The following is a 26145-nucleotide window of genomic DNA, read 5'->3' as shown; positions in this document are numbered from 1 at the left end:
GGGGGGTGTGGGGGGGGGGGGGGGGGGGGGGGGGGGGGGGGGGGGGGGGGGGGGGGGGGGGGGGGGGGGGGGGGGGGGGGGGGGGGGGGGGGGGGGGGGGGGGGGGGGGGGGGGGGGGGGGAATGCTGGGCTGTCAGTCTTGGGGCAGTGGGCTGACTCCATGTGGGCAGGGCTCTTGCTGAGGAGTGATACAGTGTGTGTCTGTTCACAGGGCACCTAAAGCTGACAGACTTTGGCCTTTCCCGCCACCTGCGCCGAGGGGAGCGGGCTTACACCATCTGTGGGACCCTGCAGTACATGGGTAAGGCTGGCCCAGGCTGCTGCTGGGCAATGGGGCTGGGCACTGCACAAACCCTGACTCTGCTTTCTCTTGGGATTGACAGCCCCAGAAGTGCTGAGCGGAGGCCCCTACAGCCATTCTGCTGACTGGTGGTCTCTGGGCATCCTGCTCTTTACCCTCGCTACTGGGAAGGTGAGGTGACGGGGCCAGGGGAGATGCTATGGCGTCAGATTCTCTATCACTGGGAGGCGAGGGGCTGGGGCAGCATCCCTATTGGTCTGGGCACACAGCCCTATTATCCCATGGAGCCACACTGGCGAGTGGGAGGGTCCGGGGGCAGAGGAGACACCTGTGTTCTCCGTCTCTCCCAGATCCCATGTGGATGAGTCACTGGGCCACCCTTCTCTTTGTTCTGAGGCTGCCTCCACTCGGCAGCACTTCCGCCAGCACTACCGGAGTCTGCTGGCGGGTTCCCTGCTTCCCATCACCTGCACGATGCATTGGAGCCTCTGCCCAGGCCGTGGTCTGGATTGTGGCTCTTGTGCAATAGATCAGGGAAGGGCTTGAGCCCAGAGGGCTGTGGCCTGCTGAGGGCTGGAAGAGGGTGTGTCTGATGGGTACCTGCAACCAACCTGTGGTGCTCACGCTGCAGTCTGGTTCCTCCCCTAAGCTGCTCCAGCTTGGACCTTGGGCTGGGCTCCTGCTGCAGCTGCTGGGCCTGCGCAGAGGCAGTGGTCAGTGGGAGGCAGCATCCTTTTCGGGAATGCTTCCTTCCGGGGGACTAACAGCCCTCTCCTGTCTCCCCAGTTCCCAGTTCCTCCAGAGCGAGACCACCTGGCCATGCTGGCGAGCGTGAACCGCTGCAGCTACGAGAGCCCAGGCTCCCTGAGCCGGGGGCTGTCCCTCCTGCTCAGCGAGGTAACTCCTTCCAATCCCTCCTGCGCCCCTTCCCTGGTCCCAGCCATCCCCTCTCCAGCAGGGCCGTGCTGGCTGAGTCTGTCCCCTGTACACGCAGCCCGTTCTCACGGTCAGGCTCTCCCTCCCCAGCTCCTGTGCCGAAACCCCCTGCGGCGCCTGCGCTACCTCCACCACTTCAAGAGCCACCTCTTCTTTCGGGGCGTGACCTTTGACGCCGAGCTCCTGCAGAAGCACCCGGTGGACGTCGTGGTGGCTGCGCGGCAAGCGGAGGCGGCGGCCCTGGAATCGTCCGTCACCTTTACAGACTTTGACTGTGACCTCCTGGCCTGGCTGCGGCCGAGCTGACCCGCTCCTCTGGCCCTGCTGGGGCCCTGGACCCATCTGAGGCTCCATCTCGTTACTGTTTGCAGGCTGTGACCAGGACCCCCATGGCCAGCCAGGAGCACCCTTCGATCTGCTCAGGAACCCCCTCTCCTGCACCCCTCCAGCCACCTCAGGGGGAGCAGCAGCGGGCACCGGCCCCCGCCCCACCAGTGGCTCTTGCCTGGGCCGGTAGATAGGAAGTGGCTCCCCACATTGGCACCCCCTATTCCCAGGCCAGGCCGCCCCCCCGTTAGACTCAGGCCGCCCCCCCGCAGAGGCTGCCCTGGCTGGGCCAGGTCCCGGCAGGACCCCCCGTCTGTACGGGAGCCGCGCGGAACGGGACTACGCAATAAATGGCATGTCCAGTGCTCGGCGTGGCGTGGCCGTGGGCTGCGTGGGGCGGGCGCGGGCTGGGGGGATCCAGAGCGAACCGCTAGGGGGCGCCCCAGGCTCTGAGCGCTGGGATTGGCGCTCGGGGGGATCCCGATCCCGCCCACACAGCTACGTCAGCCGGGGGGGGGGTGGGACACGGCGTCGCTCCGCCCCCTCACGTAACGACGCCGCGGCGGCTGCAGCCAATGGCATTCGCGCGCTCTGTTCAAATGGCGGGTGCGGCGGCGGGCGGCGCGTGGTAGCGGAGCAGGTCGGGTCCCCATGGAGACCGCCGGGCCCCCCGCGGAGAGCGCGGCCGCGCGCGAGGTGAGGGCGGCCCCGGGGGAGGGCACCTGGCCGGGCGGGGCCCCGCGGGGGCTCTCGGGGCAGGTCCGGCCCCGCACCCCCCGGCCCCGCGCCGCGCCGCCTGCCCGGGTCACACGCGGTGTTTTTGTGTCCAGCCCCGGAAGGCCGCCGGCCGGGCCCCGCTCCAGGACCTGTCGCTGCAGCAGCCGCCGGCGGCGCCCCCGAAGCCGACGTTCCCCGGGAGCCGGATGGAGCCTGTGACGTGCTCGAGTCTCACGCCGCTGTTCCGCCGGCTGCGGCTGCAGGTGCGGGGGGCGGGGGCGCGCGGGGCCGGGGGGGCCCGGGGGGGCCGGTCCCGCTGGGTGGAGCGGGGGTCGGGCCCCTGCCGGGGGGAGCGCTCCACTCTCCTGTCCGGCCGAGCCCCGCCTGCCGGGGGGCGCGACCCCCAACCCTGCCGCGCTCGCCTGGCACAGGGGCGAGGTGTCCCCACTCCGGGCGCGCCGCACTGGGCACCTCCCTGGCCCCTGGGTGACGGGTCGTGTCCTACCACGTAAAACAAATACAAGTTGTTCAATCAACAGTTAGTTTTCAACAGAAGAAGAAGGGAAAGGGGAAAGGAGAACACCTCACCCGGCCCTGTGGCAGGGAACCTCACAAACCGTGGCTGGCACGTCGGGGCACTTCGCACTCTGTTCCTTGTAGGTCCCCGGCCTCCCGCTCAGGCCCTGGCCGGGCTGCAGGGATGCTGCCGGTTGGACACTTGCAATGGTGGTGGCCACTCACCTCTGGGCTTTGGGTGGTGGGACCCTTCTTCCAGCGTCAGCCACCTGTCGGGTTAAGATCCCCCTCCCAGCCTGGCCAGCAAGGACCCTTGGCTGGGGGCATAGGTGCCAACTCTGGGAGTGCTCCAGGGATGGAGGGTGCTCTGCACCCACTGGCACCAGTCAACTGTTTACTGCCCCTGGCCCCATCAGCTGTTCGGCGGGGCTTGGAGGGCCTATCCGCAGTTTTTTGCAGAGCCCGGAGCCAAAGCCAGCTGTTTCGGGGCCGATCAGCTGTTTCGGGCTCTGAGCTGCTGTGCTGATCAGCGTGGCTAAAACAGCTCTTTCGGGCTGTGCTTTTTAGCTGTTTTTGGCCACCAGCCAATCAGTGATGGGGACTCTCCTCCTGGGGCAGGGGCTGAGTGACCCCACCCCCACTGGTGCTGTGCCCTCCTCCTTCTCCTACCTGCTTCTTATGGGCAGCAGGCTGCTTTCTGTGCAGGGCCGGCTCCAGGCACCACCCCACCAAGCATGTGCTGGGGGCGGCAGGGCTCCAGCCCGAGAGCTGGGCCGCAACTGGGCTCAGCCGCCCTCCCCCCAGCGCTCCGGCCCGTTGGGATGAACGGAGCTGCGGCAGGCTCGCCACCCTCCTCCCAGTGCTCCTGCCGGTCGGGGAGAGCGGGCCCGCGGCCAGGCTCCGTGCCCTCCCCTGCTCCGCTTGCGGGGGCGGCGGGAGGCTTTTTTGCCTGGGGCGGCAAAAAAGCTAGAGCCCACCGTGTTTCTGTGGCTCTGCAGCTCCCAACCTCGCTTCAGCCTCTCAGCCAACTAAAGGCAGCAGCAGGTAAGTGTATTTCAAGGGGGGTCTTGGGGTGAGGGTGTCGGGGGAACGGGACTGAAACCTCTTCCCAGCCTCAGGTGGCTGTGCTGAGAGCCGGCATGTGGCTGTCTGCATGGGGGGGCACTGACTACAGCCCAGCTCTCTGCATCTGGCAGGGGGCTCAGTCAGAGGCGTCTCCAAAAACATCCCCTGGGCCCCCGCAGCACAGAGAGACTGAGAGTACCAGCCCCCGCTGGGCAGCTGGACCGGGATGGGCATGGGGCGGGGGGGGGGGAAACGACGCATCTCGTGGGTTGCTGCGGGATGTGGCGCTCCCTGCTTGCCCAGGCAGAGACGCCTGCCTCTTGGAGACAGTGGCCACATGTCCATGTAATGTGCTTGGTCCCCCTCCCTGGCATCTGGGTGACTGCCTCTTCCCGGGGTGGGGGATGGAAGGGAAGGGGGAGGCAAGGGGCTGTGGGGGGGGGGGAGGGGGAGGGAGAGAGAGAACCTCAAGCTATCAGGGGAAACCTTCCAAGCAGTGCAATATCTGCCTTGGGGTGTGGCTGGAATCGTCTCCCAAGGGAAGGGCTAGTGTGTGACCCCTGGGGTACAACCTGGGCTGGCACTGTCTCCTGTCTAGTCCATGTGCTCTGGAAAACACATGTCCAAGCATCATGTTGGGGGGAGCAGGGATTGCTGAGTCCCAGGGTTGAGTAATTTTCTGGTGATGGTCATTGAATTGCTAATTGTCATTCACTTGCTGCACAATGGCTGGTGATGGTTGTGTAACATCCACCCAGCCATTTGGTCAAGTGCCTTGTTGTTTCTGCACTTGCAGCCTATTTCAGTAACACCATGCAGCACAATCTCATAATTTCATACACTTTAATGATATACTGTGACGAAGAGGGACTGTCCTTAATGTTTCCTCTGAATACTGTGAGGGTGCCTCAGTGTCCCCTATGTCTTAAGTCTCCAGTGTGCATAAATGGCCGACAATCTGTCTCCTAGCAACTAATGGCCAGGGCCTCTCCCCCCCCCCCCCCCCAAGGGGATAGCTAAAGGTGAACAAAAAGATCAGGTGACTTCCTGGCCCGGGAAAGAGACAAAGGCCAAAAAGGAGGGGCTGGAGGGGGTTTCAGTTTGGGCCTGGCTGGGGATGGGGAAGTGAGGGCAGACGGAGTTATCTGGCTCGCTGGGCCCCAGAATGGAGCCTGCTGAGGGATCCGGTTCTCTGGACCTACAAGCTCTGTTTTAGACCGTGTTCCTGTCATCTAATAAACCTCTGTTTTACTGGCTGGCTGAGAGTCTCGTCTGCCTGAAAAGTGGGGGTGCAGGACCCCCTGGCTCCCCAGGACCCCGCCTGGGGGGATTCGTGTGGGAAGCGCACGGAGGGACATATGATGAATGCTCCAAGGTCTGACCCGGGAGGTGAAGCCATGTGAGCTTCTTGCCCTGAAGACGGTCTGCTCCAAGGGAGAGAAGGCTCCCCAAAGTCCTGACTGGCTTTGTGGGGAGCAGTTCCAGAGCATCGCCTGGGGACTCCATGACATACATATTTTGACAGAACAGTGGGTTTCAGCAAATCAGAACCTTTCCCATGATACCTTACATGGCATGCTTTATATGAGCTATAAAGAATATATACAAATGATGAATATGGGGCTTACAGAGCACAGCACGCTACTCCCCCAAGGTATAGAGCAGTGGCTCTCAAACTTTTTTTACTGGTGACCCCTTTCACAGAGCAAGCCTCTGAGTGTGACCCCCCTATCCCCTTATACATTAAAACCAGTTTTTTATATATTCACCACCACTATAAATGCTGGAGGCAAAGCAGGGTTTGGGGTGGAGGTTGACAGCTCGCGACCCCCTGAGGGGTCCTGACCCCCAGTTTGAGAACCCCTGGTATAGAGTGTCCCAGCTAGAAACTCCAAGGCTTGGGACTTTTAAAAGGAGACTGGACAAAACATGCAGTAAGGATCAGCCCTGCGTTGGCAGGGAGATGGACTGAGCCAGGATGATCAGAGGGCTTTTTCCCCTGTAACTTCTATCATTCCATCCCACTCTCCCAGGAGTACAAATTCTGGTACTAAAGACCTGGTGCCTGGATCCCATATTGCCTTGCACTGGGATTGGGATTAGTGCCCTGATGTGCAACTCCTCCTATTGGGCCAGTGTCGATCCTGCTGTTAGTACAGGTGTTTCCAGGTGCCCTTGTGTTTAGCTGAACTCTTGGACTCAGTCCCTGAGTGTATCCACACTAAACTGAGCGCTAAGCTGACACCACTCTCCTGCTGTGTGGATCCCAGTGTGCCTGTACTGTGAATTTTTGGCATGCGCACGTGGCTGTATTTATCTCATTGTGCGGGTAGTGCCACTTCCTTGGTGTGATGACGACGTTATGCTAAGATGAATCCTGACAATAGTGCCCTGGTGTGATGGTCACTCTGTGCTGTTCATGTGGATCCTGCATTTTTGTATCTGTGTTGGTGGAGCCCTGTTGTTCCCAGGACATTAGAGAGACCAGGTGGGTGAGGTCATAGCTTTTATTGGAGCAACTTTTGTTGGTAAGAGACAAGCTTTGGAGCTTTCATAGAGTTCTTCTTCCTGAAGCAGAGTTCTGTGAAAGCTCAGAAGCGTCTCTCTCCCCAGCAGACGCTGGTCCAATAGAAGATATGACCTCACCTCCTTGTCTGTCTGTGAACAGCCTCCCTCCAAAACTGGCAGAGGGGGCGGAGAGGAGAGAGTGGTGGGAAGGGGCGGAGTGGGGGTGGGGCCTCAGGAGGGCACCCACCTGCAAAACCAAAAGTCGGCACCAATGGCTGGGGGTGTCTTTCTGTGCTGGGCCCTTTGCCCAGAATCCCCCCTTGGCTGGTCCCAGTTGCTCACCACACCTGGCTCTGTGGCTGCAGCTCTCCGCCCCCCCCCCCCCCCCCCCCCCCCCCCCCCCCCGCCACGTCTGCTCTGTGGCTGCAGCTCCCCCCCCGCCAAGGACATGTCTGCTCTGTGGGCTGCTTCTGTGACTCTGCTCCCAGCTCTGACCTGTTTCCTGGGCTGCTTTTCTGGCCCCTCCGGCTGGCACAGCTCTGTCCCCTAGCTCAGCCCCACTCTGTCTGACCCAGGCAGTTCCAGCTCACAGGGAGGACGGGACCCCCCTGGCCTTCTGATTCCCTGATTAGCCTGCCCGCCCTGTCAATCAGGCTGACCTGGAGCACTGGCCTCTTCCCATTGTCCATGGGGACTGTCAGTCTCAGGGTCCTGATTTCCCATTGACCCTTCCCCTTTCTTTTGGCACTGGGAGCTAGCCAGCCAAAACACCCCCCCGAATGTTAGTAAGGGCACAACAGTCCCCTTGCATTGGCACTGATCCCACTTGCGAAGGGAGTCTTCTCCTGAGTCAGGCTGGCTAGTTTGAACCTGTCTGAGCCATGGGTCAGACTCCATGACTCCTGCTGACTGGCGCTTGCCTCTTGAGTGCAGGAGAGGGAGAAACAGCGGGGGTAGCCTGACTGCAGTTGAGGGGGTTGGTGTCTTGCCGTGGAAGAACGCAAGGGGGTTCCTCCGCATAAGAGAGCCCCACAGCTCTCTAGGGTACCCTCCCTTCTGCACTGAACACAAGCATGTTCCCTATATGCTGGGAAAGGGGTCTTCTGGGGTCAAGCTAGTCAAAGCCCGCCATGCAGGATAGGCGTCCGCGTGTGTCAAAGGGGTGGAACAGCAGTGGGCAGGGGTTCTGCGGTTCTTGACCTTGTTATTTTTTCCCCTCCGTGCAGGATGGCAGAAGCACGTTGCCTGGCTCAGAGATGTCACCAGCTATAAAAATCTGGGCAGACTCCCTGCCAAGCACAATGTTCAGCCCCAAAACTGTGGAGGAAAAAAAAGCTTGGCCCAATACACAAGAGCAACAGCTGGATCTGGCTCCAAATAGCACCACGCCGAAGGCTTCTGAGGCCGCTGGTAGCCCCCAGCAAATGGGCCAGGGGGAAAGTGCCATATCTGCCGGTTCTCTTCCTGGGGCTGAGTCTGGGGAGGAGCTCTGGGCCCTGCCAGACAATTTTGGGGGGAGGAGGGCAGACGCTGCAGACTCTTCCCCGTTGGAGAGAGAGGTGGAGAAGGATGATGCGGACGGGCCATGTGCCCCTGAGACATCTCAGGTTTCTAAAGTAACAGTGAGGATGGATGAGGCTCACACCCACGTGACAATGGCCGAGCACGAGCCCTGCCTGGACAGTGACCCTTCGGACACCAGGGCCATCCAAGACACTGCTGCTGAGCTGGGGGTGCAGGAGAAGCAGAGCCATGCTGCTGTAGCAATGGTCTCATTGGTCCCTTCTCTGTGCTCTCCTGAGAGGCCGGGCCTGCTCCTAGTGGGCTCTGCAGAGGGGTGTGACCCTGAGCAGGTGTCTGCGACACAGGTGCTTGGAAGCCCGCCTCCATCTGAGGAGAAGGGCATCTGGGCCGTGATTCCAGAGCCTGATTCTCTGGAGCCTCCCAGCAGCCTGGCCACCCTGAAAGAAACGGAAGGACATAGTAGTGCCATGCCTATCCCGGGGGGAGCAGTGTCGGGAAGTTGCCCCCTCCCTTTTGTTAGTGACCAGCCCAGCTTGCTGGTGACTGAAGAGGGCTCCCCTCAGGCTTCTGTCTGGAAGGATGTGGCTTCAAGTTCTGCTCAGAAGCCTTCCCTGCAGGGAGGAGCAGCAGCTCTCACAACCCCAGTGCCCTCTTGTGAGGTTGGGTGCAACGTGGCTGGTACCATCTCCTGGATGACCCCACTGGCGTGGCTGGAGAAGAACATGGGCACCTCTGCTGTGATGGAGTCCTTGAGGCAAAGCCTGCCGCTGCCAGCTCTGCAGCAAGATGCAGGCACAAGTGTCACCCCAGTCTCCGCCTGCTCTGCAGGGACCTGGATGACTCCCCGAGCGCTGCTTGAGAAGAGCATGAACACCTCTGTGGAGTGGCCTGCCTGCGCAAAGGACAGTGCTGCAGAAACAGATTCTCTGCTCTGGCAGTAAGTTTCCCTGTTACCCACACAATTCTCTGTTACTCTCTCACTCCAGGGGCACCCACCCGTACCCAATTCCTAGGGCTCAGGGTGTACTCTTTGTGGGTTTGCAGGACATTTTAGCAGTGAAAGAGCCTTACACAGTCATACCCTTATCCTCTAGTTATTAACAATAACCAAGGCGAATACACATGCTAAGCATACAGTGCTAGACTCACCAATCCTGATCAGGTAGGCGGACTTTCCCTGTTGACCAGGCAAGGTCGGGCTCGCCTAGATTCTGGTTGCTGCATGTCATAGTCGTGCAGAGGATTCTTAGCAGCTTTGATCTTAGGCTGAGTCTTAGAGGTGAGTTCTTCTTCCAGGTCTTTCCTTCTTTTTCTTCTGTTCTTTCTCTGCTGGTTTCCTTGGACCCCAGTTTATATAGTGAAACTTGAGTCCTGCTTAGCTAGACCTTAACCAATCATTTTACTAACCAATCCTAACATATTGTAACACAATTCTCTAACCTAATCATACCCCACCACCTTAATTTTGCTAGGTGTAAATTAATTATGTAACAGACAGAGATCATGCAGACAAACAATAGAGAAGAGGGGACCATAAAGATAAAACAATGAAGAAATGAGGATTTCACAACCACAACTGTTAAATGATTTCTTGCCAGACAGGCTGCTATCAAACTAAGTTTTCTTTAACCATCGTAAGATTTGTTTCTGTATCTGGTGATGGTGGGGGGCCATTAGTACAGGAGTCTTCTGAACAGCCGGATCTGACAGTGTTTTAATGTAATGTAGATGGAATGTGAGGATGTGACTTCCTGCTTCTCAGCTAACGGCTGCTTCTCTCCTAACATGGTTGCAGGAAAAGGCCTGATCCTGACATCGCCAGGTCCTTGGGGTTAGTCGGCGTTCCTAAGCTGGGAGCCATTTCTGTAGTTCACAGGGGGTCTGTGCTCCTGAAGCCCCTCACAAATATCTTCTCCCACCAGCTGTTCCCGAGAGCACCTGAGCACCCTGTCCCGGGCGGAGCTGGAGGGGCGGCTGGAGAGCACGCTTATCATCATTGAAGCCCTCTCGTGCCAGCTGCGGGATTGGCAGCAGAACCAGTGGCCAGTTCCTCGTCTGGGGCCGGCAGACCAGAGAGACGTGCTCACGCAGACTAACGTCACCCACCCCAAAGCAGTAAGAGAGACCCACTGTAGTGATGAGACCACGTGCGTCTGGGGTTGCAGTGGGATGGTCCCAAGCAAAGGAGGAGGGCAGGTGTGGCCATGAGTTGTGCCTGCCTCCCCTCTGGCTGAGTAGATCAGAAACTTCCCCAGTTGCCTACCAGTTAATTGCACTAGATAGTGGAGCCCGTGACTGCAGTCAGGCAAAGGGATGCTTGGCAGCCCCCCATATGCAGTGCCAGGCAAGATTGGTGGAAGGGCGCTAGCCTAGAACTCTGGAGACCCAGGTTCTATTCCCTTTCTGTGTGACCTTGGGCGAGTCACTTACCCTCTCCGTGCCTCTGATTTCTAGCTGTGCCATGGGGACAATAGCCCTGCCTGCCTTCCAGGAGAGACCTGCTAAAGGTTTTGAGGGGCTCAGATGCTGCAGAGGTAGGGGCCGTAGAAATCCTAGCTAGCTAGTGGGTCTGCAGTACTGGGGTGTGTCCAGAGCTTCCGCTAGGTATGCAGCGGGGCAGTGCTGAGCTCTCCCTGGCCAGCGCTGCCAGACTCCTGCTAGCGCTTGGACTCCAATGCTCCAGATCAACAGGCCCCTCAAAGTACATAGGTCCCGCTGGGGGTAAGTGGAGCAGAAGTGATGTGGGCTGAATGGGGATTGTTGAGTTCAGAGCTGATGAAACCTGGTCCCATGGTCACCTGCTGCTACAGCACGGGCTAATCAAATCATGCGCATGGCTGGGCTGGCTCTCGCCAAGTTGGAGAGCTGCAGCAGTCCTTGCTGTTCCTGGCCTCCTGGTTACACTCGCCTGACTGCACCATTGACCACCAGCTCGTCAAGGAAGGAAGCTGCAAGCGAGCATGTCTGCAGCCAGTGGGTGGGGGAGTGGCCGCATCCCTTGGCATGCGGGGCAGGGGGGTCTGGGGAGGGGCAGCACCTGGGGGACGCTTGCAGCTGTTAGAACTAATGGTGATGCAAATGTCATGGCAACTGCTTAAATCTAGCCCTGCTGGGCAGAGATGCTGCCCCAGGCGCCCCTTCTCAGGCTGAACCTGGTTCACGTGTCCCTGGGGGAAGGAGATGAGGTGTTCAGCCTGTCTGGCTCTGCTGAGCCCCAGGCATGGGCAGAGTTGGCTCAAGCCCTGCCCACCGTACCCCGTGAGAGACAATTCTCCTAGCCCTGTGAGTGATGGCTTGGGGATGGAATATCTTCCAGGAGGAGCAGCTTTATCATGACTTGTACATGGCAACCAGAGAGAGACTCAAGGGCCTGCAGCGGACCCGGGAGGACGAGCGGGCTCTGAAAGAGGAGCTGGAAGAGGCCAGGGAGGCAATGGTAGGTCCTGGAGGGGTTTGTGTTCAGGGAGGGTAGAGTGCCTTCAAGGGGATGGGTGCTTCCACGGCTGGTTGTCCAAGTGTGGCTTTCAGTGAGAACAGCTGGAGCTGGTTAAATGTCCAGGACCATCTCTCAGGCTACGTCTTCACTACCCGCCTGAATCGGCGGGTAGAAATCGCTCTCTCGGGGATCGAATTATCGTGTCTCGTTGGGACGCGACAATCGATCCCCGAATCGATGCTTGTACTCCACCAGCGTAGGTAGGAGTAAGCGCCGTTGAGGGGGGAGCCGCGGAGGTCAATTTGCCGCCGTCCTCACAGCGGGGTAAGTCGGCTCGGATACGTCGAATTCAGCTGCGCTATTCGTGTAGCTGAATTTGCGTATCTTAAATCGACCCCTCCCCCCCCACGGTAGTGAGGACGTAGCCTCAGGGGTTAAGCAAAATGGACTCCTGACTCTTCCTTGTGCTCCCCAATGAGTCACCCGCTAAAGGGAGGCAGGGCCAGATCACAGGGGGGACATTCTGCTCCCCATCCCAGGTGTTGTAACAAGCGGGCCCCCCACTTTAGGTATCGATTCCATGTACAGTGGGTCCTCTGCGAATGGCCGCTCTAGGGACAGATGGCTCGTCTACTTGCTCATCTACACATTCAGACACTTGGGTCTGTCTCTGAAAGCAGGAGGCTGCCTAACAAGGGTAGTCACTTATACAGGTTCCTCTGCTACACTGGTGGCAATTTGGTTACACCACCAGATGGCCAGTGGGTCCTGGACCCTTGGCTGGTGCCCAAGTCCCAGCGGTGGCCTTTTGATAGGGTTCGCAAAGCCACATCTGCGGTGTGAATGCTCCTCTTGTCTTGCAGAGATCCTGGACTGTGGAGTCTCAGTCGTTCCTGGACACCGCAAATACTTCCCTGCAGAATCTGCAGGAAGACCGAGGAACCCTAAACCAGCAGGTGAGATTGTCCAGCTCTGCGACGCTCTGTGGCTGAGCCTCCGAGCGCTAGCACGTGTATGTCGGCCCTCGGAATGTGCCTTTGATTCTTCCGACAGCCCCTGGAGAGGGCCGGGCCTGGCTCGCGGGGCCCTGGGTTTGTCGGAGCACTCGGCAGCTGGGATGTCAGACAGCTCTAATTCGTGAGACTTGTCCCTGTGGAGCTGGTCACACATGCGTTGCCAAGGCTCTGGGTGGGGTGGGTCCCCCAGGGAGGTGGCCCAGCCTGGTGGCCTTGGTCCCCAATGCACAGGCTGGGTGAGCGGCGCCTCTGGAGGAGCATGGGGCAGTCCTGCGTTGGGCCTGGAACCTCTGGGATTCCGTGGGGACTCCAGGCTGTCCTCAGGGGCACTCTCCTCCTCCTCCTCCTCCTCCTCTTGTAGCAAGACCAGATGAGGGCCCTGCTCTCCAGGAACCGGAGCTCGCTGGACAAAGTGGCGGCCAAACTGAAGAGCTGCCTGGCGGAGCGGGATGAGATGCGGAGCCGAGCAGCCGAGGCCCTCAAGGCTAAAGACGCGGTAAGAGGCTGACCCCTGTGGGATGCTGTTCAGAGGGCAGGGCTGGGCTGTGGTGGTGCTGGGCCCAGAGTGTGACCTGCCCCACTAGTGGGGTAGGAGTGAGAGCAGCTGGCAGCACTGCTTAGCCTGGGCCTGGTGGTCGGGGCTCTGCATGCCAGGGCTGACTTCAGCCCAGTCTTGCTGCTAGCTCTGCAGTGCTGGGGGTGCTGCTGGTGTCTCCTGGGGGCGGGTGCCTCGCAGCTCAGCGGCAGCCACGCCAGTGGATAGGTGGGGTTGCCTGTCTCTGCGGGAGCCCTTGACAGCCCCCCTCATCCAGTCCCACTGGCACTCGAAGAGGGTGCTGGATGACCTGTCGGCAGGGAGCTGCGCCCTGGGCCAGCAAATACAAGGGGGTGGGATTAAGGACTCGGCTGAGGCCTCCCCAGTACTTCAGCAGAGGGGCACGAGGGAGAGCCCTGCCCTGCAGCTTGAGTGTAGCACTGGTGCTTCCTCCGTGACCTTAACAGCTGAATCTCCCACGTGTGGGTCCTGTTGCTGCTATGTGCTGGGGCTGTGCCGTCCCTCGGCAGTGGGGATATCAGGGCTCCCTGGGGCACCTGGCAATGGTGGCACTAGGCTGGTGGGTCACTGTTAAAATCCCCACATGCACGTGTCTCCCCCTCCCCAGAGTGATCTGGTTCTGGAGGCCTTCCGTGTCCATGCCAGCGCTCGGCTCGGGGCCCTAGAGCAGGGATTGGAGTCCCAGCAGGAGCTCTGCACCCTTATTGAGGAGGCTCGTGAGCACCAGGTAAGGAAGGGTAGTGGGCTCTGCGTGCGTGTCTGGCCCTGCTCTTGACCCTGTGGGCCCAGCCAGCTTGCTGGAAACCTCGTGTTCTACCCACTGCACAGGCTCGGCCTGGGGACTGCTGAACTTGTGATTCAGTCCGATATGCTGCAGCCTGGGGCAGCGTTCTCCTGTCTCTGCCATTAGTGATGCGGGGAGTTCCCCTGCCAATACTTAAGCAGCCTCATGCCTTGAGACCAGGCCAAAGACCGGTTCCTCTGCACTTCCATTGGGGGCGACTGACTACACCCTCAGCTCTCCAGAAGGTCTTGGACTCTTGGCTGCTGCCCATGTCCCAGCACCCGCATCGGCAATGCGAGCACTCCTTTTGTCTTGCAGAGATCCTGGACTGTGGAGTCTCAGTCGTTCCTGGACACTGCAAATACTTCCCTGCGGAATCTGCAGGAAGACCGAGGAACACTAAACCAGCAGGTGAGATTGTCCGGCTCTGCGACCCTCTGTGGCTGAGCCTCTGAGCGCTGGCACGTGTATGTCGCCCCTCGGAATGTGCCTTCGATTCTTCCGACAACCCCTGGAGAGGGCGGGCCTGGCTCGCGAGAGGGCCGGGCCTGGGTTCGTTGGAGCGCTCAGCGGCTGGGATGTCAGATGGCTCTAATTCGTGAGACTTGTCCCTGTGGAGCTGGTCACACATGCGTTGCCAAGGCTCTGGGTGGGGTGGGTCCCCCAGGGAGGTGGCCCAGCCTGGTGGCCTTGGTCCCCAATGCACGGGCTGGGTGAGCGGCGCCTCTGGAGGAGCATGGGGCAGTCCTGCGTTGGGCCTGGAACCTCTGGGATTCCGTGGGGACTCCAGGCTGTCCTCAGGGGCACTCTCCTCCTCCTCCTCCTCCTCTTGTAGCAAGACCAGATGAGGGCCCTGCTCTCCAGGAACCGGAGCTCACTGGACAAAGTGGCGGCCAAACTGAAGAGCTGCCTGGCGGAGCGGGATGAGATGCGGAGCCGAGCAGCCGAGGCCCTCAAGGCTAAAGACGCGGTAAGAGGCTGACCCCTGTGGGATGCTGTACAGAGGGCAGGGCTGGGCTGTGGTGGTGCTGGGCCCAGAGCGTGACCTGCCCCACTAGTGGGGTAGGAGTGAGAGCAGCTGGCAGCACTGCTTAGCCTGGGACTGGTGGTCGGGGCTCTGCATGCCAGGGCTGACTTCAGCCCCAGTCTCGCTGCTAGCTCTGCAGTGCTGGGGGTGCTGCTGGTGTCTCCGGGGGGCGGGTGCCTCGCAGCTCAGTGGCAGCCACGCCACATCAACAGCTGAATCCCCCACGTGTGGGTCCTGCTGCTGCTGTGTGCTGGGGCTGTGCCATCCCTCAGCAGTGGGGCTGTCAGGGCTCCCTGGGGCACCTGGCAGGGGTGGTGCTAGGCTGGTGCTCAGCAAACGCCGAGGAGCTGAGAGTGAGTCAGCACCTCCTTCCTCCAGGATGGCCGTGGTGCAAGATGGCCATGTGAGCAGTGCCATGCTTAATGGCCAATGGCTGGAGTGTAGCTGCAAGGAGGCCTGTCCCCCAGATGTCTGGCGCAGACCTGAGGATGCCAAGAGGCAGACGATTTGAGCACAGTGGGTGTTTGCCATCCAGGGGTCAGAACACGGCCTCTTTTCCAGCATTGCCATCTGCTGCCCTGCCCCCTCCTGTATCTTTGGGAGGGCATTAGAACCCCTGAGCACTTGTCCCATTTGGGATGTGGGTGCCAGCAGTGTCCAGCTTTTGGTCCCGTTGGGCTGGGCCAGAGAAGCCCCCAAGGGGCAGGATTGTGCAGTGAGCCGGGTGCTGTGGTCTGTTGCAGGCTGCCAGGGAGCTGGAGGTGGTTTCTGGGAGGCTGGAGGAAGTGACTGCAGAGCTGCAGGGTTCTGTAGCCCAGGTGGATCAGCTGACTGTGGCAAACTCCCGGCTGGGAGCAGGTATGTCTGCATGTGAGGCTGGGTCTCTCGCTGTCTTGTGTGGATGTGCAAAGGCCCAAGCGGTGGCAGCAGCTGGCCCTTCCTGGGGTGAGAGCCTGGGAGACGCTGTCTGCTGGTCACATGCTGGGGTACAAAGCCCAAACTATGTCTTGCTATGCCAAGGACTGAGCTGAGCATCCGGCGCCTCTCACATTGGCTAGAGGGCCCGGCCTGTAGCAGTAGCTGCCTGTTCCGTTGGCATGTCAGTACCCTGGAGATTGCTTGGAGGGCATCTTGCTGACAGCTCCAACGGCTGGATAAGACTGATGTGCCCCCCCCCCTCCCCCCAATACTCCAGTATCTGGGCTGCTGCTTAAGACCTGCTCTGGGGGGTGGGCAGGCAAGGGCTCCTCTACCGTCTCAGCTTTGCACATCCACTGATGCCAGCTGTGCAGCTAACCTCCGTGCTGTGCTCCGTGCCCTAGATCTCAGCACACTGTTGAGAGACCTGGCCAGCCTGCAGTGTGAGCGGGATGAGCTGCAAGAGACGCGTGCAGACCTGTCGGAGGAGACGGCGCGGTGAGTCTCCAGCCTCCGGGTGCTGACGCTGGGGGGCGTGGGCGGGGCCACGGAAGCAGAGCGCTGCGCAGTCCAGTGACTGAATAATGAGGAACAAACTGATGCCCTAAGGGGGGCTCTTGGACAATCCTGGTTCTCCTGCTTCCGCTCCCCTGAAATTCACTTCTGTTCTGAGTGGGTCTCTTGGGCAGAGCCTGCAGCTGGCAGCCAAGCGACACACTCATTGCTTCCTTCCTTCCTGTCTCAGGCTGACCAGGGAGCAGGAGCTTCTCCAGCAGCAGCACGACAGGGTGCATCAGGAGCTGCGTGAGATGACCGAGAGCCGCGAGGTAGAGGCTGGGTGGGGTGGGCTAACCCTTCTGTTAGGGGCACAGGACACTCGCTGTGCTAATGGCCCCTATGGCAGCCTGCACAGACCAGGACAAGTTAATGTCGCCTCCTCCCTGCACGTAGGCCCGGAACTGGAGCTGCCAGGCCCCACTGACTGCTCAAATGTCCTTTCTAAAACCCCTCCCGTGCCCCAGAGCAGCACTGAGGGACACCAAAAATGCTGGGCATCCTAACTGTGCAGGTGCAAATCCTACTGGCCCTGGGCTTGCCATATGTGGTGCCAGACCCGTGCCATAAAACCTCCTGTCAGCCAAGGGGCCAGTGTCCACTTGGCAGCTAAATCTCTCCAAGGAACTCTCTCTCTGCCTTGGGTCCTAGCCCTCCTCACTACTCTGAAGGGCTGCAATGGCCCATCCTGCCCTTGCTTCCACTCCTTAACCTTCTGGCATCTGATACTCCAAGTGCATCAGTTAGAGAACGATGTTGTTGTAGCCTGTGGAGGCTGGAATCCCAAGGCAGACGTCCCGCTCCAGCAGTTCTTGAGAAAGCCATGGCTGAAGTCGCGTAAGAACTGGCTGAGCGTGGAGAGCAAGATGGGTATTGGAAGGTCTGGTATTTCACAAGCTGCAAGGGCTGAACAAGTTCATAAATGCCGTGGGGAGCAGTTGCCTGTTGCTGACCCTGTGCTCGGTCTTTTGATCCCTGTGATCAGCTCTTCCCCAACCATCTCTGTGCAGTTACCCCTGGGCGTGAGACTTGGGTGGGCCTTTCCAGGCACTTGAATGCCTGACTGGTCCAATCCCCCGGGAATCGGACTGGCTGCCGCAGCTCTGGCCTTTGCACACCCCAGTGCAGTGAGTCGTCCCATCCCGTACTTCCCAGCAGAGTCTGCTGGCAGATGAGGACCTGGGGGTGGAGCGAGGTGTGAGGGTGGCACTCTGATTTTCCAAGCACTCTGAGAAGTGGGGAAGACTACCGAGCTGTTGCTGGGCTCTGAGGCCTGTTAGATGAAAGATCCCTTGATACTGGGGGCAGGCCTCACCAGTCCCTCAAGTGAGAATGGGGTGAGGGAGGAGTCTCAGCTTGGGCTCCTGCAGGAAGGTAGAGTGGGAATGGAGCTCCTGGTATGAACATGGCCCTCCTTAGCCGTTCCTGGCCTGCATGCGCTGAGGACCCCACGCTGTACCAGCTCCCGCTCCTCACTAGTAAATGTTCACAGGCGTGTCTCTTCCCTCCGCCCCAGTTCATTGACCAGGAGAACCGTGTGTCCCGGGAGCAGCTGACCGAGACAGAAAATGAGCTCAGAGCCACCCTTGCAGTCCTGCGGGAGCGCAGCATGCAGTACGAGGACCTGAAGGATGCCTACCAGCACCTCCAGTGAGCCAGCAGCTCCGCTCTGCCCCTCTGAGCCCTTTGTGTGTGTCGTGCCCAATGAACAGAGAGCCTGTGCTGGGAGAAGGAGCTTGGCATGTCTCTGGTCAGCTCCTGGCGTGCAGGGTCCCCTCCCAACTTCACTCACGGCTGGGAGGCAAAGGGCGCCAGTGAACGAGCCCCTCAGTGCACCCTAGTACATCCCTGTGGGAAACCCATGGGCACTCTGGCTGGGCACAGCTGGTCTCATCCTCTGCTTATTCAAATGGCACCTCCACATGTCCCTCTGTGCTCTGGCCATTGAACCCAGCCGTGTCACGAGGCTGCCTTGACGTGCCTCCCATCTCTCCCCTCCCCACTCTGAGAGGATGGGACCTGGGTGAGCACTGAGCGAGCTGACTCCCCTGTTCTCCCCAGGAAGGAACGGGATACCCTCTGTGAGGAGCTCGACTGCAGCAAGGCAGAAGCCCTGGGCTTGCAGCTCATCAGGGACAAACTCCTGAAGTCCTCCCTGGAGCTCGCTCAGACCAAGGAGAGGCTGCTGGACCTCACGGACGTTCTCCAAGCTGCCCTGCCAGGAGAGGTAGGAGCCCAGGGAACTGCCCTCTAGCTGTTGATCACAGCAGCATGGGTTTCTCCAGCCCATCTGCCCTGGGGAAGCAGAACAACGTCTGTAATGCTGCCTTGGCATCTGTGTGGTCCAGTCACTCAGACATTCTCTTGTCATTGAAGGCTGCTGATGCTGCATCGTGGAGCAGAGTGTGTACCCCTCGCAGCGGGCCCAGCTCCTTCGTGGGCAGCGTCTTGAAAGCTGTGGCAGGAAAAGGTAGGATGTGGCTGCCAGAAATTGCTTATTGGCTCTGGTTCTTGTCTGCTGCTCCAGAAACCCTGCCTGTGTGGTGGGGGCTGGGTTAGTGCTTCACAGATAAGGAGGGGTGTGAAGTGCTCTCTACACCAGGGCCGAGTCTCCCTCTGCAGGCCTGTCATGCAGGGACCCTCCCCTCGGTATTGGAGATGTCGCCATTGCAGTGAGTGGGGTGCACCTTCCCACAAGGCTTTGCTCTGCCGCTTGCTCAGAAGTCACATGGTGACACTGAAGCAAGGCGGAGGTGGTTACAGCTGGCCAGCCTGCTCCCATGTCTGGGAAGGAGCCATCAAGCTCCCAGTGCCCCCGGCTCTACCGCCGAATCCTGCGGCTCTGCTCTCCCTTCCCGTGACGGGTCGGGCTGCATTAGGCTTCGGCCAGGGTGGTGGATGAATTCTGATGAACCTGCCACAGAAAACCAGCTCTGCTTGAGGCCCAGAACACCACAGCTGTGGGCTGCCTCTGACCCCAGAGACAGATTGCTCCAGTGAGGAGCATCGGTGCTTCTGTGGCAAACAGGCCCCTCGATGCCCAGGGCTTCCTGCCTGGGGTTAGGCCTCCTTCCCACGCTGCCTGCAGACGGGATGGTTCAGCTCCTCAAGGCTGGTGCTGTTTCTCTCCAGGGATGTCAGGATCACCCACCGCAGGGATCACAGCCAGAAAGCCCAGAACCATCGCTGCCTTGGGATGGCCTGGTTCTAGGACTCCTCGCATGGGGCGCGGTGAGGGGGTGCTGTGAATGGGGCCTCAGCACCAGTCCCCTCTCTCGGGGCCCAAGCCCCAGGGACTCCCCAGAGGAGAAGGGAAGTTCCCGGATCTGTGCAGGCACCATGGCCTAGCAGTGGGTCAGGGTCATAGAAAGGGGTAACCTGTGCTGATCACCCAGCACCAAGCCCCTCTGACCTGCTTTGTTACAGGCATCGATGAAGAAGCTGCTGGAGGCTCGACCGCATTCACCAAGGTTGAACCTGCTACTCCTCCGATGCCAGCAGGTAACGGCCTGGTGTCTGTCCTCTCCTCCCTTGCCAATGGGCATGGCCTTGCTGGGCCCCAGTGTAAAGGGCGCTGGTCTGGTCACAGGAGGGGCCCTGGAGCAGGGCCGTGCACTAGGCTTTCCCAGCGAGCCAGGCCTGTTCCTTCATCCAGGTTTGACTCTGCGACTGGTTCCCTCTGGTAACTGCTCAGCACCATGAGGCAAAGGGGCTGGGGGCCTTGGCTATGCAGGTGGGCTAACACTGCCTGCTGTTCCAGGCATAGCATCTGGTGTCTGTTCCTGGCCTGGCGCTGCCCCAGAGCTTGCTGGGTAATTAGAACCTGAGCACGGTATAACACATGGGTTTGTTTCCTTTCTGCTTGCGAGGGGTTCTCTGTGAACCCCGGCATTGAGGGCTAGCTCCGTGCACTGTGAGCCATTGCTCGCCTGCCATCTGCTCTGCCCCCAGAGATCGAGGAGAGTCTCCAGGAGACGGTCTTGGAGCTGAGAGCTGCTGTGTCTCATCTCATCACACTGAGCTTCCAGAGCCAGAAGGCGGCACAGCACAAGGCTCAGGAGCTGCAGGCTAAAATGTAAGTTCAGCATCTGGCCCTCGAGTCACAGGAGAAGTGATGGGGGTGCCCAGCGGGCTCTGGGCAGTACCACTGCTACTTGCTGGCCTGTCGCTCCCCCTCTGCCATTGGCCATGGAGCAACGCCTCTAGGACTGTGACCCCCAGGAGCTAACCCAGTCAACCTCCAGCCCGAACATTACCCTGGGTGGCAATTCCATACACAGAGTCCTTTCCCAGCCCAGCTGGCACCCCTCAGCAGGACTGGCGGGTCCCCTTATCATGGCCCCAGATGCCAGGCAGAGCTGGTGTTGATTGATTACTCTCCCCTCATGTCCAGTCCTGAGGCCAGGTCCTTGGAGGGGGCAGATTGGAGCAGCGGGGTGCATGAGCTGAGCCCAGTGGCTGCTGGGCAGTGTCAGCCAGAGAGCAGCACTTGGCTCCCCGGGGAGGCAGGTTCACCCTGAGAGCCCACGTTCGATCTGCTTTGTGCCCTCTGAGGAGACTCAGTTCGTCTCTTCCTCTCATAGCTGTGACCATCAGCACCAGCTGGAGAGCCTGGAATCCAGGCTCCAGGCAGAGATCGATGCCCGGGATGCAAACCTTGCCAAGCTAAACAAGACCCTGGGAGTCAGGTTTCAGGTGAGCAGGCGCCAGAACTGGGTTAGGTGTGAACTCCAGGGCAGAGCTGATCTGGGACGTGGACCAGGCAGGCTCAGATTCTAGGCCATGGGAGAATCTGGGTAACTGTTTTTTTCCATCCCCTGCAGCCGCTCGCTAGCCTGATCTAACGTGGCACTTGTGTGGCTCCCCAGCGTCCCTGTCTGAGGGCCTGTTACTGGCTGGGTCCGGAGTATTCCTGGGTCAGGACTTGGCAGAGCACAGGGAGCCTGGCACAGGACTGCTCCAGCCTAAGAACTACCCTGGTCTGGCTGTGCAGGGCCAACTGTAACGTCTGCATTGGGGCAGGCTGGGATCCTGGTGTGATTGACCCCTCACTACCTGTGGAGATGGGGCAAGATAACCCTGGTGGCAGGGGAATGGTGTTGGGATTCACCTGACTGAAGCTGCTGGTGAACTGAGGGCTTGTGCCTAGCCCGTTGCCCGCCTCTGACCTGTGCTGAGTGTCTGCTAGCAACTTTGTCACAGTGACTGCAACAGACACAAACCCACAAGCTGCCTCCCCTCAGGCCTGGGCCCGGGCCCCCTCTTTGCCTGCTCCTTTCCTGGGAGAGTGGCATGTCCAAGACTCTGCTGCAAGGGACGTGCCACTCAGGGAGACCCTATCCTAAATGCTGCCACCGTCTCTCCTCAGACCGAGAAGGAGCTGCAGGACATCGTGCGCCAACAGGAGGAGAAGATGCTGCAGCTCATTGACCGGAGTGGAGAAGTCACGGTACCCGCCTCTGCAGGCTGGGGGCATGTTGGGTTAGATCCTGGAATGGGCTCGGCCCTGCTGCCCGCTGCTGTCCTGTACATGGCACCGTACTGAGCAGCAGCCCTGTGGGCCCCTAGAGGCTGGGGCTGAGTCCTTTGCCCCACTCCCCAGCATCTCATTGGCTTCTCTCCCCTTAGAGTCTGAAGGCAGAGGTCTCTCACCTGAAGCACCTGCTCCGGCGTGCGGAGACGGAGGCTGAGGTGCTGTGGGAGGAGGTGAGGGGACGGGAGCCCGACACAACACCACTGGATGCTGACGCTGTCCAGGAGAAAGTCTGGCTACGGCAGGAGGTGAAACCAGCGGTGCTCGGGCAGGGCCAGATTCTGGTGCAGGATAGAAGGGGCTCGGGGGAGGGGGGAGAGCTTGCTCTTGGCCTAGGGCACTTGCATAGCATGGGGCTGACTGCCAAGAGACAGGCGCCCCAGGGCTGTTGGCATTCATTTGCTCCCTCCCATGTGCCCTTTCTTGCTACGTTGCGGCTCCTTTCTATTCATGCTCTGGAGAGGGAACAGGGAGAGGCCCCACAGCCCTGCTGGGGGTTAGACAGTGGGTGCTCCCAGCCTGGCGGTGGGAGGGGGAGTGCTGGGCATGGCTAGGCCCTAGATGGTCAGCATGCTGGGCATGGGCTGGCCAATGGCAGAGAAGGGGAGGCAGTACGTGCCCTGGTTGGGAGCGGCTGGCACAAGGAGAAAGCCAGCTCTTCGGGGGCTGGTGGGGTCTGTTCTCTCCCCAGCCCCGAGTCAGGCTCAACCCTTGGCTGTGGGCATCCAGCTGCATCGTGCCCCTGCACCAAGACTTGTCTTGTCTTGCAGGTGAACAAGCTGAGGGAGCTACTCCTGGAGACGCAGCGTGACTACCAGGACCAAGTAAGGGCAGGGCCTAGGTGGCTCATCTGCGAGTTGGGGGGGGGGGGGGGGAGTGTGTGTGTCTGGCTGCTGGTTCTCCTGCCCAGCTGCTAAGCCGTTAAATTGCAGCTCTGGGGTTTGCTCTGCCCCCCCGCCCCTCCTCCCTCACTTCTGCACAGCTCTGTGTTCTCCTTTGCAGAGGAGAATCCTGGAGGGGAAACTCCATCATGCCCAGATGGTGCTAAGGAGCCGGGAGGAGATGCAGGAGAAGATCAAAGAGGTGAGGCCCTTTAGGGAGGGGCTCTCCCTACAGCGGTATGATCTGGCTGATCAGGCTCCTGGCATGGCTAACTGACAAACAGCCAGGGCTCCCCTTCCCCCCATCACACTGCCTATTTCCACACTGCCAGCACAAAGCCCCCTGGAGAATAGCTGCGTCTTGGGGAGGGGCCCAGCATCGCAGGTGAGGCTGCCTTCAGAAGGGCCTGGTCTGGCAAAGGACCATCCCCTCCATCCCATTCTGCTGCTGTCCCTGAGGGGCTCCCCACCTGCTACCCCATGCTGAGGGCAGGAAGTGGCTTGTGTGCCGTCACTGCAATGACCACGGCTGCTCTGTGTCCTGCCTTCTGTAGTCAGGAAGGTTCTGGGGCCTGCCCAAGCCTATGTGCTACCCCAGCTGGCAGGCCGGAACCGTTCACACAGTTGCCTGGTGTTAAGCTTGAAGGCTATTGATGGAGACCTCACTCGGTGTGGCCTGCCTGTCCCATTCCTAGCTGCTGGAGTCCTGCTCCCCCACCTCCAGCTTGGCTGCAGCTCCTCAAACTCTTCCTCCTTTCCCAGATCCTCTCCTCCATCCCGGATGTGGTGACTGCCGGCTCCCGGGAGGTCCAGAACCTGCTGCGCTACCTCGGGCTGAAGCTGGCGGATGGTGACAGATGCTCTGGGGACGCACTGTAGCCATGAGCTGTGATTCGCTCTGTGTTTGGAAGCCCCTTTGCTTAGCGCCCCCTGTATTTTAACTGAGCCCGGTTGTGTTACTGTTCCTGTCTGGAACACAAGTGGCCTGGGGTGTGTGTGTGTGTGTGTGTGTGTGTGTAAATTAAAGTTTTGACACCCTGTAGTGCTCTGCCTCTTGCCTGATCCGAGAGCCAAGCTTGGGGCTCACTAACACACTAACGGCCCAGGTAGGTGCTGTGCTGCCTCTGACTGGCTGGAGTTCATTCCTTGGGTTCTCTGCTGCCTGCCAGGGGCGCACCTGGCATGACCCCCTGCCCCTGGTCAGAGCAGCCTGACTCCCCAGCCCCATTCCTTTGGACTTAGCATGGGGCAGGGGCCTGCTCCTCTTGGAGAGGAAGTGGGATCCCTGTCAGAGCAGGGCCCGCTGCCTTCCCCACCACCGCCTCCTCTCCCTGCGTTGTGACAGCCCCCCTTTCTTGGCAGGAGAGCGCTTCCCTGCCTGGAGTTCTGTAGTTAGTACGCAGCCTTGCTGATTTTAGCGTTCCCAGGGCTCCTGCTAACTGCGCATGCATGAACCCAGCGAGGCTGGGCTGACCTAGTTTCCCCTCAGAGGCAGCTCCCGCTCTTGGTGTCCTAGATTCTCAGTTCCTTGCTCCTCAGATCTAACTTCCAGTGCTCCTTTCTGAGGGTGAGAGCCTCCTGTAGAGGCGGTAGCCTGAGGCCGCTTTCTCCTTGGCCACCCTGGCTCTTGGGGGTGGTGTGAGAGATTCCCAGGGCCAAGCAGTAGTGGGGTGATGTGGAAATGCAGCCTGGCCTGGGTGAGAAGGGGAAGCAGTCTGGTGGTGGGAGCATGCAGCATAGATAGACCACACAGCTGGGACTAATCTCCTGTCACTGTCCCTCTGGCCAGCAAATGGTCTTGCAGAGCCTCCTGCCCTGTCCCCAGCAATGCTGCTGGGGTGTGGGGGAGCTCATGGGGGGAGCATGCATGCTGGGCCTTCCCTGAGCACAGATCTGCGCGAAAGGACTTGCTTTGAAAACCTCTTTCTATTTCACTCAAAAGTTGATTCCTCCCCCCTCTCTCAAACATCTGCAGGATCTCCCTGCCTTGCAAGCTTGAGGGAGGCCCTGAGTTGGACATAACCTCATGCTGGCTCCTATGGGCCATGCTACCCTCTGCCCTGCAGACGTGGGTTGTAGCTGCAGGGGTCTATTGATTTCCTCTCAGGGCAGAGCTGTGACTTCACTTCCCATAATGTGCCCAAAAGCATCTGTATGGAAACAAACCCCTGCTCTGTTTTTTAATGGCTTCACTCCCTGGGGTCCCCGCCTCTGGGCTGGGTGGCAGGGTCACCTTGCCTGTCTCTTCAGCTGTGGAAGTATGTGAGGTGCTCACTTCCCTATCCTCCCCCTACTGTATTCAGCTTAAAGGACAGGTCTGATAAACAGCAGTGTCTGAACAACTGCGCTCCAGTGCCTAGACCCCCTGCCTCGGAGACTAGTACCTGCTGCACCCACCACCTCTGCTGCTCCTCAGCCCCCTCTCCTGGAAAATTAACCCTGCTGTGTCCATTTGAGCTGCAGTGTGGGGTACAGAGCTGATGGCTGGTCCCTATCCCATGCCCAGACCTCTTCTGCTGCTTAGAAAGACAGAGCAGGGAGGTAGGATTTCACTCCCTGTGAAGGCTGAGTGGCCTTCAAGGGCACGGTGGCAGCCTGCCCCTCCACCACCTCTACCTCCCTCTCAGACTTGTACTCTCCTTCTGACCCACCTCTGTGCCCCATGGTGCTGCACACTACCATGGGCCCCACAGAGCCCCTTCTGCCCTACCTAGGACAGCAAGTAGAGACCCCCATTTTCATCTTCGAGCCTAGGAGCTGCTGTAGGGCACCGGCTGCAGCTCTAGAGGAAGGTGGAGGCCCTGTGCTGTATGTGGGGCCGTGAGATGCCCGACTGGCCAATGGCTGGCTCCTGGCTCAGGTCTGCAGCATCAGGGAGAAGCTGTGAATCTTGGTGGGGAAGAGCTCTTCTTCCCGCCCCCGGCTAAGCTGCGCTGGGCAGTGCGTGCCAGGCAGGGCGTACACCTCTAAACTTCCCATTTGCTAAGAGGAGCCATTCAGGGCTGAACAATGGAGACAAGCTTGGCAGTGGTTCCTGGAAGGGGGGAAGGCAGGGTCGGCCTGGCAGCTACTGAGGGGGGCCCACTGGGGGCCTGGCCAGCAAAGGACAGAGTGATTGCCTGGCCTCCCAGCCTTGGGTGCCAGGGCCCTTTGAGTGCGAGGGCCTCAGGCCTCCCCGTGGGTGTTCTGCAGAGATGCCCTGGCAGCCAGGCCCTGTACTCCCTCCCTGCTTGTCACGTACTGGGTCATGTGCTTTGGCCTGCCAGGGTGCTGGAGCCCACAAGTGTTCTCCAGCCAGGCCCTGGCTCTCCCAGTGGGTGCAGCAGTGCCTGAGACCCTGCACCCCCAGCCATGGCACAGGTACCAGCGCAGGGAATGCCTGAGATGGCCCCCTGCTCCCCCCTTGGGTACTGCCCCATTGCTCCCTTGGGCATGGCCCCCTGTTCCCCCCTTGGGCACTGCCCCATGGCCCCCTGCCCCCCCCTTGGGCACTGTCCCATTGCTCCCTTGGGCACAGCCCCCTGCCCCCCCTTGGGCATGGCCCA

The 26145-nt window shown here is 60.0% G+C and overlaps 2 protein-coding genes across 4 annotated transcripts; both read left to right on the top strand.

Moving 5' to 3' along the window:
• Positions 1-189: 189 nt before the first annotated feature.
• RSKR (ribosomal protein S6 kinase related) lies at positions 190-1793 on the top strand (the record flags this gene model as incomplete). Its single annotated transcript, XM_034752876.1, has 4 exons — positions 190-301; positions 384-472; positions 1088-1198; positions 1328-1793. Coding segments are annotated over 4 exons (528 nt in total), but the record flags the coding sequence as incomplete, so codon positions are not given.
• Positions 1794-2166: 373 nt separating this feature from the next.
• On the top strand, positions 2167-23633 carry SPAG5 (sperm associated antigen 5). Of its 3 annotated transcripts, none has more exons than XM_034752786.1 (24): positions 2167-2260; positions 2395-2544; positions 7597-8831; positions 9817-10009; positions 11211-11330; positions 12194-12286; positions 12708-12842; positions 13510-13629; positions 14005-14097; positions 14522-14656; positions 15457-15571; positions 16036-16129; positions 16377-16458; positions 17703-17836; positions 18248-18413; positions 18563-18656; positions 19613-19687; positions 20138-20261; positions 20770-20881; positions 21555-21635; positions 21815-21967; positions 22490-22543; positions 22722-22802; positions 23363-23633. In XM_034752786.1, exons 1-24 carry the CDS (start codon positions 2216-2218, stop codon positions 23477-23479), a joined length of 3801 nt encoding a protein of 1266 aa, XP_034608677.1. In that variant the 5' UTR covers positions 2167-2215; the 3' UTR covers positions 23480-23633. The 3 variants fall into 3 exon arrangements, with proteins under 3 accessions (XP_034608677.1, XP_034608678.1, XP_034608679.1); XM_034752787.1 differs by lacking the exon at positions 2167-2260 and adding an exon at positions 3796-3841 and having other exon boundaries at positions 2433-2544; XM_034752788.1 differs by lacking the exons at positions 2167-2260; positions 2395-2544 and adding an exon at positions 3752-3841.
• The last annotated feature ends 2512 nt before the right edge of the window (positions 23634-26145 follow it).

This window comes from Trachemys scripta, chromosome 18 (genome assembly GCF_013100865.1).
Source record: "Trachemys scripta elegans isolate TJP31775 chromosome 18, CAS_Tse_1.0, whole genome shotgun sequence".
Lineage (NCBI taxonomy): Eukaryota > Metazoa > Chordata > Testudines > Emydidae > Trachemys > Trachemys scripta.
The sequence above is the reverse complement of the archived record's forward strand: the minus strand, read 5'-3'. Positions and strand labels throughout refer to the sequence as shown.